The sequence below is a fragment of the Schistocerca nitens genome, chromosome 1 (genome assembly GCF_023898315.1).
Source record: "Schistocerca nitens isolate TAMUIC-IGC-003100 chromosome 1, iqSchNite1.1, whole genome shotgun sequence".
Taxonomy (NCBI): Eukaryota; Metazoa; Arthropoda; class Insecta; order Orthoptera; family Acrididae; genus Schistocerca; species Schistocerca nitens.
Genome location: NC_064614.1, coordinates 833,155,667 through 833,167,675, shown reverse-complemented (window position 1 = coordinate 833,167,675; position 12,009 = coordinate 833,155,667). Strand labels below are relative to the sequence as shown.

Genomic DNA, 12,009 nt, shown 5'->3' with positions numbered 1-12,009 from the left:
TTTCAATTTCATCGAATGTTGTTTTGATTTTTCTGTATGCTGAGTCCGTCCTTCCAGCAATCATTTCTTTTTCGATTTCTTCACATTTTTCATGCAGGCATTTCGCCTCATTTCCCTGTCTGTAGTGAAATCAACCCGATGATGTTAATTGTTAACAAAGGATGTCTGCCTCATAAAATTTTGGCGAGCTTCCAGACGCGTTAAGCGGTTTAAAATCCAGTGGATTTTAAACCACTTGAAGCGGCTGAAAGCTCGAGAGATTTTTATCAGTACATGTGGACCCAAAACCATGTATTCATATATTATAATGTCTGCTTTACTTTCGACTATGTTCCTGCCGAAGTCAATGATATAGTTATTTAGGTCTCGCTGCATCACTGGCCGAACAACAACTTGCTCATATTTTACACTTAATTACATCTGCAATCTAGTATCAAGCGGAAAAAATGAGTAAGTAAACAGCACTCATCACGTTGCGGCCAGAGATTTAGCACCAATGATCTTCTTCTCGGTATCTGGCGTAGCCGCTTCGAACACAAATGTAAACAGCATAAATTATCTGGACAGATTTCTCGTACACAGTGCAGACATAAGATGGACAGACGAAGTGACTCATCTGTACTAGGGATCGGGAAAATTATGGCAACGTTAACACCCAGTTGAACCAATTACTTGAAGTCGTGGATACCATGTGTACCGAAAAAAATATTAAAAAGCTTAAAAGAATTTTATTGATATTGATGAACATAGATGAAACGGCAGACATTCTGTCGTGCTCTAAAAATTAACTTTCTTAACACGGTTTCTCTTCTGGGCCTATTATTGCTTATCGGATAAACGTAAGCTGGCCTACTCTGATATGTGTCTTCGGTACTTCGCATTCTCCTGAAAAATGGCCCAGTAGCTTTTAAAATGGTTTTCAACATCTAATATCATATGGAAACATGCAGATGTGAGGAGTAGAATGCATCATTCGCTCGCATCTCAAGGCAGAGTGCAAGAAAAAACAGTTATCAATTGCAAAAGGAATTTATGCTCCCGTAAACAAGATTTCTACGAACAAAATATTACTCATACTTAGTGACATCAATGTACGGTCGACTCTATGGGACGCAGGCAGAACAGACAGTAGGGGACAAATAGTAGTTGATACAATAAATAAACGCAGCATCTTTGTTTTAAAAAAAGCAGGACAAACACCTCCTTACTTAATGGAGGAGGATCCACCAATGTTGACATGCCACTAGCAGATACAAAGTCCATAATATACGTAACAAATGGGAAGACTAGAAAATACCACATGCAGTGACCGCAACGTCATACCCACACAAACACATACATGAAGACACGATCTTCACAAGAACAAAAGCAACGACTTCTTCTAAACAGGGATGACTGGTAAAAATTAAGGGACGTATTTGAAGAATTTTCCCTCCATCCAGTCAATGGTTGTTTGGACTATAAGGGTCACATTCTGACGGACCTGCTTCAAAAAGCACAACGATTAATTGTCCCAAAGACCGACTGTGCACCGAAACCGAAACTCCACTGGTCAACTAAGATAAAAAACTTAGGAATGACGCTGGAGACAAAAGGAAACATTATCAAAAAGCAAAAACAGCATGAAAGAGGGTGGTAAGATTGGAACTATACCGTGATGCAAAGCAAAACCATAAAAAGAAATTGCCGGCCGAAGTGGCCGTGCGGTTAAAGGCGCTGCAGTCTGGAACCGCAAGACCACTACGGTCGCAGGTTCGAATCCTACCTCGGGCATGGATGTTTGTGTTGTCCTTAGGTTAGTTAGGTTTAACTAGTTCTAAGTTCTAGGGGACTAATGACCTCAGCAGTTGAGTCCCATAGTGCTCAGAGCCATTTGAAATTTAAAAAGAAATTAGACAAGACCTGACAGGACCACTGGTACAATTTTGACAAAACTCCGCAACAAAACGATACATGGGGGAACCATTTAAACTTTCAACAGATTAGGTAAAGACGCCGGCAACTCTTAGGCCCACGGACGGCTCTACTGTAAGGGGCTGGAAATGTCCAACACAGTACCTGCTGAACAAGCTTCTCCCTGATGACGAAAAGGCGAATGACCAGCAACATCACACAGAATTACGAATACAAATGAAGGACACCTACACAAATGGCCCCATTACTGTCCCATTCCCCCAAGAAGAGGTAGCGTTAGCAATGAAACAATTAAAGAATAGGAATCCCGATCGACTTGGCGTACACTCAGAAACACTAAAAAATACCGTTGCACTGGTCACCCTCTTTCTAACAGAGTTGTTGAATGAAGTACCGCTACAAGGTAGAGTCCTTGCCATCTCCCCAAAATATCTGAGGATCGCGACCCAAACGACCCAAAAACTGACAGGCCCGTCTGCCTCTTGAACACTTTCGCTTAAGGTGCAGGACAGGCTCCTGTGTAATTGACGACAGTCACACAAGACGTTCTTCGGCCTTAGTCCAATCAGAATGGTTTTAGGCCAGAAGGCTCAATAGACTATGCCGTTAACAGCGTTCTGGAAATAATACAGGACACACAAGAAAAATACGCAGTAGTAAAAGTAATAGATATAGCAGGCGCCTTCGACAATCTCTGGTGGCCTGCCTTGTTCGCGCTGCTACGAGAGATGCAGACACGAACAGTCTTATGCAATAGCTTACTCGATTCTTCAAAGATAGGGTGGTGTATGTCTAAAAAAAATGGCTCTGAGCACTATGGGACTTAACATCTATGGTCATCAGTCCCCTACAACTTAGACCTACTTAAACCTAACTAACCTAAGGACAGCACACAACACGCAGCCATCACAGGTGTATGTCTAGCAGGAAGACAAATGTTATTAAAAAAATAACAAAAGAATGCCGACAAGGCTCAATCTGTGGGTCAGTTTTCTGGGATATTGCCATTGAACCCCTCCTAAACAACCTGCACGAAGTAGCCTATGCTGATGACTTGCTGGTAGTAGTAACTGCAAACTACAGAACGTAACTCTAAAGCAAGGCTGCACTCCTTATAAAAATAAGTGACTGGTTCAGCCATAAAATCGTGCGTTAGCGTTCTCGCTTCCCGCGCCGGGGTTCCCGGGTTCGATTCCCGGCGGGGTCAGGGATTTTCTCTGCCTCGTGATGACTGGGTGTTGTGTGATGTCCTTAGGTTAGTTAGGTTTAAGTAGTTCTAAGTTCTAGGGGACTGATGACCTCAGCAGTTTAGTCCCATAGTGCTCAGAGCCATTTTTTTCAGCCATAAAAAGCTCACAATTGCGGCAAACAGGACAGTATATTCACTGATCAAAGGTGCCCTGCATAGAAACCCCATCATTAGACTGAACAACATTAGCACACATAGGAAAATAACAAGATACCTAGGCATACACCTCGACGGCCGACTGACATTCAACGGGCACGTAAGACTTGCGACTGAGAAAGCGACAAGACTAATGCACAAACTCGCCAGACTAAATTCAGTTCATTACACATTGCTATTGCTGACACTGCAAATGTATCATACATCCGTGTTTGAATCTATAATGTGTTTCGCAGCGAATTCCTGAACTCATCGACAGTCACTCACGACCTGAAAAACCATTGTGAGGCGTGGACAAAGATGTGTATTGCTCAGAATGTCAGGGGCATTTGGCACCACGTCTGTGGAAGCCCTACGCATTGTACTTGCAACATACCATATTGAATAACCATTAGCCACAGAGCACCAGCACACTGGCTTAAAAGGGGAAGCCTGGATGAGGTATATGAGATACCAGGGAAGCATATTATAGAAAAACGCCAATTAAATATTTGGAAGGCTGAGACATGGCGAAAAGAATGGGAATCATCTGACAAGGACCGTCGGGTTTTCTCCTCCTTCCTGAATATCCAGGAATGGTTGACGCTCAGACACGTTGACCCAAGTCGCGGGCGGGCCATGGCCATGGCCCATACCCTACACACCTGCACCGCTGTGGCCTTAGTCAAAGTGATACGTGTGAATGTGGGCAACGTGGATCCTCCGAACACACAAAACTGAAATGTGTCACTCACATATAAGGCCGCAGACGTCAGAAATCGAAGACACAGGACAAGCTTTAAGAGATCCAGAGCATGCTTAACCGCATCACTGATGAAATACCGAAAGCGCTACATACGACTTATAAGCAGCAACAACCATATACAAAATCACTACCCGAAACACACCCTACACCGCAACATGATGCGTGGGACAACAGATATCCAAACACTGGTATGGTAACAGTTGAAAGTATAGATACAGATGACATGAAACTTCAATATCACCAGATACGTGTACGGCCGGCCGGAGTGGCCGTGCGGTTCTAGGCGCTACAGTCTGGAACCGAGCGACCGCTACGGTCTCAGGTTCGAATCCTGCCTCGGGCATGGATGTGTGTGATGTCCTTAGGTTAGTTAGGTTTAAGTCGTTCTGAGTTCTAGGGGGCTCATGACCTCAGAAGTTAAGTCCCATAGTGCTCAGAGCCATTTTTGGACGGTCACTCTGCAATTAATAAATAATAATAATAATAAATGTGGTAAAAGTGTAAATACATCGTCCTGGTGAGTCGCCAAAATCCCAGCGTTGTCTTAACTTGACGTGAAGGAAAATACTGATGACATGTACCGTTGCAGGCTGCGTGCACGAGGCGCTGTATATGTGACACTATCGGCATGTTTTCACAGCCAATTTGCCCGGTTTCTTCTGTCATCCTCATATGTATACAAAAACGTATTACTTTTATCTATTATTTATATTATAGTGATGTAAGGACAGGAGGAACTACAGCGACATGATAAACACACGAAATTATTTGCAAGGAATGTCTCCTAGTCTTTACATTTGTCGACAAGAGCTTCTTTAACTCCTGACTAATGACATTAAATACTATAGCGATATATAGAGATCAAGTTCTCATCGATTTAGCAAAATATTCTTAGAGATAGGATGAACACTGTGCGCTCACAGGCTGCCCCTTAGAGTTCTTGAGAAATGCACGACGCTTGTGCCACCCTGTACCGTAACGATTTACTGCTGCTAGTTTTCCAGATGGATGTCTCCGTATCTCCCGCGGGAAAACTGTTACGCTTGCAGTGACGTCTACCGTTATCTGGCAACGCATGCCGTTTCAGCTACGTACAAATCTTCTGTCCCAACACACCGTTCTCCAGTTTACAAGTACTTGCTGCTTTAATCATTGTCGCTAACGCACTTACACAATGAATTTGTGTATCTATGTAATATGTGGCTACTTTCACTTCTTTCGAAGGCTTGTAAGTCCGCCATGACAAGGATACTTAGGATGAAATAGCAGCTCACCAATTTCGAGTGTGTTGCCCAGAAAATGTGCGTGTTAGATTAGGTTCACATACAGTTTTGAAAAGCAGACTGGAAAACTCACGGATCCATTTAAAGGTCATATGCGCTTCCCTAATCCTGCAGCGTGAATTATCCGCCTGTGATAGTTTCCAGTTGTTGGACAATCTGCTTCATTATAACTTAAAACTTTGCAGAGCGTTTATGAACAGTCGAGGGCTATCACATGAAACCCTATATTGAAAAGGTAGCAGTAGGAATAAATACGTTGCTCTAAAACTCATCAAGCATCCACCTGGCTGTTTTGGGAAACGGAAACTGCTGGTGCCTCCGTGGCAGCGTCATTTATACAGGGTGTATCATAATTAATGGCGTAAACGCATACAGTTGAAAGTACACGACACTAGAAGCAAAATACGTCTCAGTAAACATAGGATCGAAAATGCATACCTTAAGAGCTACTAGCAATTTTTCATCTTCGATAATGTGAAACAAATCTCTTCTACTGCAAGTTCTTTGCTTTCCGTATTTTGGGAAGTGGTAGTATGGACCAAAATAAGAAAAAAACGTCCAGCAAACATGTACTCTATAGAGTACGCCTACCTTTAAAATTACGAGCACTTGATCATTAGAAGAGTTGTGTTTCAAAGTAGCAAAGATGAACAAGTGCTCGTAACTCTTAAGGAATGCATTTTAAAGCACATGTTGACTGGACTTTTTGTCTTGTTTTGGTCCATGCTACCAGTTCCCAAAATACGGAAAGCAAAGAAATTGCAGTAGAAGAGATTTGTATTACAGTAACGAAGGCGAAAAATTGCTCGTAGCTCGTAAGATATGCATTTTCAACCCTACGTTTACTGAGACTTTTTTGCTTCTAGTATCGTGTCCTTTCAACTGTATGCGTTTACGCCATTGATTATGATACACACTGTATAAAAAGTTCTGGTATTAACACTAACAAACGTGGTGACGGCATTTTTCCACTATTCGTGAACGACTTGAAAGATTTTGTGGATGTCAAACAACATTTTGTGAGATGCAGAGACATCATGCAATTAGACGAGAACTAATTTCAGTATTTTAAGATTACCAATTCCTAGGTTTTCCACAAGGGTTTTCCCTGCAGCATCATTTACGAAATAGTTTCGAAATTATTTGTGCGCGTTGGTTGATTTGCCAAATTCATCATTTTTCGGCTTTCATTAGATAGCATATATGAACTTGTCCATCAATTTTATTTCAGTAGCAACCTCCTGAAAGGTGAAAGGTAAAGGATTCCTGGAGTATTCCGACGATATTTAACCTAGAAAACAGCGCTCACTCACTGGAGGCAAGACGTGCATGTAGGATGAACTGAATCTCTTTCTTCGTTTACAATGCAGAAAGAATCTGTGTCTATATCGTATTGCTCCCTGTAATATAATTCTACGTGGCAGGGAGTTTTATCTTCTAGCTTTGAACGACATGAATGTAAAGACTGCTGCGGATAAATTTATCGTTTCCTTTCTTTTTTGCTCTTTCAGGTAACTTACCCAGAACAATTTCTTTTCTGATATTTCATCCTTTCGATGGCTAGTCCGCACCATTCGAAATGGATATACACAAAGACTGTTTGGACCTTGCTGGGGCGCAGATCGTTATGTGTCTAGTATGTACAGCGTTTCTCGTGACCATTACAACGGATTGTGAATAAGATACTTCACGCACTGTGATCAAGGTGACGTGCAGATTCTACTATTAAATTTGGGGGAAAAACTTTAGATGACTATTGACAGCTGCGCTGTGTAACTTTCCATTTTACGTTTTGGCCCTACGCCATAGTAAGCTAACTATTACAGTAGTTACACAACAAAATTAAGCTTTGAATAAGCTACAGTTGAAATGGTTTTCTACGTTCATTCCCCCCCTCCCCCCCCCCCCCCCATCCCCGGCTATGTCCCCTGAAGCATGAAAAACTGAAAACAGTATTGGTAAGTGACTAGAAAAGGGCGAGTGGGTACTTATGTGTTCCGCTCAGGACTGTTGCCACCGCGTGCCGTGCGCTATGAGGGAACAAAGTAAAATGTGTAAGCTGTGTTACGCAGAAAATGAAAGAGCAGCAAACAGACGATGTATTTTGAATACATTCGGAAGAGAAATTTAAATATTGCTCTAAACGTGATTACAATTGCGATGGAAAGACAGCGTCGCAATCCATGATGTGTTCAAAAAACACTGAAATATTTCTCTGCCCTCTGCTGCTACGCAATTGATCTGCGCAAGCGCACTAAGTGGATCAATGGTTTTGAATTAAATAATGGGAGGAGATATGTGGATCAATACTTTTTCAGTAAATCGTGGGAGGACTGCCATGAAGTAGGAACAAGAAATTTAATTGCATGTTGTTTGAATGCTGCGAATAAGTAGACAGAAAAAACTAAGTGCAACAAATTTTATTCATATGGATTGCAGACTAATGTATCAGTCCGAAAGGACATAAACCAACTGTGGCTCTTGTTGATTCTGCTTCCTCCACACATACCCAAAGAGGTAGCTGTCAAAGAAAGTTTTGCACTACCTCGCGCCATGGAGGGACCCTTCAGTGGAGATCCATGTACCTTCTATCGTATTTATATGGGCACTTGTCCCGGGATCCTTGAAACAGTTTATGATTCATCTGAAGGTGTAGGAAACCTTCATTTTTCAAGCATCTGTTCTTTGAAAAACAGTCGGAAGTAACTACTGTCCTGGCAAAATATTTTCTTTAATAAGTTTCGAAATAACTGCTTTTGAGTGTCTTGGCACAACTCGAGAAAAAAAAAACCTCGTACATACTTCGCTGTATAGCTTCAGACATCCATCGACGTGTTTTCTTGTTTCCTCCGTCAAACTTCTTTCCGAAAGGTGATTCGTCGATCTCGACAATATATCCTTCGCCACATAGTTTGTCATTCTGTCTGTGACAAATCTGCACGCAAACTTCTCAAAAGAATTGTCGCCAGTCGACCAGAGTTTGCTTCGCTAAATCTAATTCTCGAGATATAAATTTATATTGGCTTTCATAAACCCATAAGTACGTGAATGGCAAAATCATGCCAATTTCTAGCTCACTACATGAAAAGCCGGAATTCTTACTAATACAACACTTCGACAAGTGGCTGCTTTTGGTACACTTCAGACTCCATCAGTACAAACTTTACACTCCTCAAGAATCATTTCACTCCCACATTTAATACACTTCCATGTCTCTGCAATTAATCCGTGACCCATACACCAACGAACGTCGTCTCCATGTATAATTAAATCTGTTAAACCACTCCACTTCTTACCATTCGCTGACAATCACGGAATACGACTGGTTCAAATGGTTCAAATGGCTCTGAGCACTATGGGACTCAACTGCTGAGGTCATTAGTCCCCTAGAACTTAGAACTAGTTAAACCTAACTAACCTAAGGACATCACAAACATCCATGCCCGAGGCAGGATTCGAACCTGCGACCGTAGCGGTCTTGCGGTTCCAGACTGCAGCGCCTTTAACCGCACGGCCACTTCGGCCGGCACGGAATACGACTCTAAACTCGTTAACGCACAGAAAAACAGCGAACAGGACAATGGTTTCAATTTCGGTGCTAGAAATACATTGCTTTATCCTCGCCTCTCACTTGTTATTTGAAAGTATTATCCCATTACCTACGCGAAACTGACGCATTGCCAATTTATGAGCAGTAGATGAGTACCGCCGTGAATGCCACTGGCCCTGATCTAGACTTTCGCCAACAATATTATTAAAAGATAAAATTCATTGCGAGTGAGCTGCACTTTGGACCAGGACCTTCAGGTCCAATCAACCGCCCCCCCCCCCCCCCTCCCAAAGCTTAACAAGCAAGACAAGTCATAGCCACAAACAATGCTTACAACACCCATGTATTACAAAGACTCAACCAAAACAAGCAGATAACGCAAATACAAAAAAAAGAACAAAAAAGGAAACAAATGAAAAGAAAACAACAGCCGCTATAGCACATACGGATACATAAAAGAGTAACACAAACCGAAAGAAATGGTGCACTTTCCTATACAAACACAAATCAACACATACTATAGCATGTATATTAATAAAACAGGGATTACACATTGCTTACAGAACAAGAAACACACACCAGTCAAATTTACAAACACAAACAACAGAGAAACTAGATAAATACCAAGGAGGACGTACATACCAGTTAGAATGCCAAGAATGTGAAGCAATATATCTTGGGATGACAGGGAGAACTTTTAAAGTAGATATAAAGAACTTATAAGAAGCTCGAAGTATGAAAATAAGCATTCTACGTTTGCCGAACACCCGATGAAACAGGGACATGAACCATTCATCATGGAACAAGACATGAAAATTATTAGAGTGAACGATCACAACAAAAGACTCCTGACATTACAAGAATACTTTCAGTTATAAAGAACCCTTCCAATGAAATCGAAAGTAATCAGTGGCCAAATCAATAAAAGAAATAACTCACTGATCATGTTCGGAAATCTGAAACATAAGCAGAGTAAATAATTAAGGAATCTTCCTACCCTTCTCTCCCTGTCCCCCTCCCCCACTCTCTCTCTCTCTCTCTCTCTCTCTCTCTCTGTCACACAGACACACACACACACACAAACAAATGGAAAAGATCGGATCACACACAGCACAAACAAAAGATGAAAGACGGGTCACGGGTCGTGCGGCTGCCCCCGTCGGAGATTCGAGTAGTCACTCTCTGGAATGCGTGTGTGTGTGTGTGTGTGTGTGTGTTGTCCTTAGCGTAAGTCAGTTTAAGTTAGATTAAGTAGTGTGTAAGCCCAGGGACCGATGACCTCGGCAGCTTGGGCTCATAAGAACTTACTACAAATTTCCACAAATTTTCCAAAAAAAGACGAAAGATAAACACATTGCGAATGTTGGTAACACTAAACACTGTAAACACACGCATGTTGATCACAAAATGGTAAGTTCAAGTGATGTGTTGTGATAAATGTGGGGGAAATGGGCCAGGTGGAACATGGGAACCGAATGAACACATCTCCAGGACCACATACATGTACTAACGACACTGGGAAATCTTTACACCGAACGATAGTTAAACCTCATGAAATTTGTGCTAGGAAAGTTGTTTTCAAATTGAAAAACTAGAGAATAATATGACAAATCTAAGATAGTAACTATTATATGCTACGTTTATTACGTATATTAAAAGAAACATGTATTACAGGCCACTGAATATGTTAAATAAATAAAAGAAGCGAAACGCGTACGGCAAAAGACAAACTGCCTTTCATTCAGCTGCAAAGACGGAACATACCTCGACGAATTTGAAGTAAATAAGAAATAGTTTTGCAGAAGAGTGGGAAGGAATAATTAAAATCATTATTCGTAGGTTCACAAGTGGTAATACAAGACTCAAAAATGTTAATCGCAGTAACTAGAAAGAGCGCCGGCCAGTGTGGCCGAGCGGTTCTGGGCGCTTCAGTCCGGAACCGCTCGACCGCTACGGTCGCAGGTTCGAACCCCGCCTCGGGCATGGACGTATGCGACGTCCTTGGGTTAGTTAGATTTAAGTAGTTCTGAGTTCTAGGGGACTGATGACCTCAAATGTTAAGTCCCATAGTGCTCAGAGCCATTTGAACTAAAAAGAACAGTTTCACGACATTAAATAACAACTATTCGAATGGGTCAGTCCCCATAGCCACTTTGTTGTAGTGGGTAAATTTGAAACATCTTATATGTTCGGATTCATAGGCATAACAGACGCTTTTGTTTGCATTCTTACGGCTTGGACACTACATAAGAAACTTGGGCAGTTCCCGTGCGCTTTTCTACGGTTTGCTAACATCAAATTACAGCTACAGAAAGCCTTTACAAACAGCAGACGGAACACACTGGGCATCGGTAAAGAGCGGCGTAGTTTCGAGCTAACATACGAGGACCACTCATCGTCAGTAGTCGGCGGCAGTGTACTCACGGGCGCCTACTGCTGCTGCCGCGAAAGCTGCCAAGACGGCGACGGCGCACGCGCGGTAGGCGAGTCCTGCTCCTCGTCTGGCCATGGCTGCGCTGTGGGCTCTGCACACACACTGCCGGCCCGCGGCGCAGAGCCCCGTTATAAATGAGCGACGATCGCAGCCCGCTGACACACACCGTCCGCGATTCCGACACCAAACCAATAAATAGCTCTGCGCACTCCCCCAGACAATGCCCATCCGGCTTGGATCTCCGCCCCCCCCCCCCTACCTTTTATAAATCCCTCCAAATCCTTGAACGTCATGCTCTCCACCTCGCCTATCGCATCCGTCTCCCCTCCCCCACGCGGATCCTGTACGACCTCATCCCCTTCTCCCACCTCCTCCTTTTCCTCGAAAGGATACGGATCCTGTACACCTCCCGCAAACTCGATCCTCCTCACCCGCTCGTCTCCCCGATCCTCTCCCACCCCCGCCCGCTGCCGCGCCTGTATTCGCACGTCCCACCCGGTCTCCATCTCTCCACCCTCCTTACCCTCTCCCAAGGTGGCTTCCGCCAGCTCCCCCTCCCTGTGATGCCCTCCTCCCCTCCATCTACCCCTCCTACCAACTTTGATCCTCCCGCCCTCCTCCTGTGCTTGCTCCTCTGGGCACCTTCCCTCCCTTCCCTCCCTTTTCCCTCCCTCCTCC

The 12,009-nt window shown here is 43.2% G+C and overlaps 1 protein-coding gene across 1 annotated transcript in view; it reads right to left on the bottom strand.

The window, feature by feature from the left end:
- Positions 1 to 11,420, bottom strand: part of LOC126262997 (CLIP domain-containing serine protease HP8-like) — a 74,643-nt gene extending 63,223 nt beyond the window's left edge. Inside the window, exon 1 of the mRNA XM_049959958.1 lies at positions 11,322 to 11,420. Within this exon, the coding sequence (XP_049815915.1) occupies positions 11,322 to 11,406 (85 nt within the window). The 5' untranslated portion in view covers positions 11,407 to 11,420. The remainder of the gene's footprint in view (positions 1 to 11,321) is intronic.
- Positions 11,421 to 12,009: the final 589 nt, after the last annotated feature.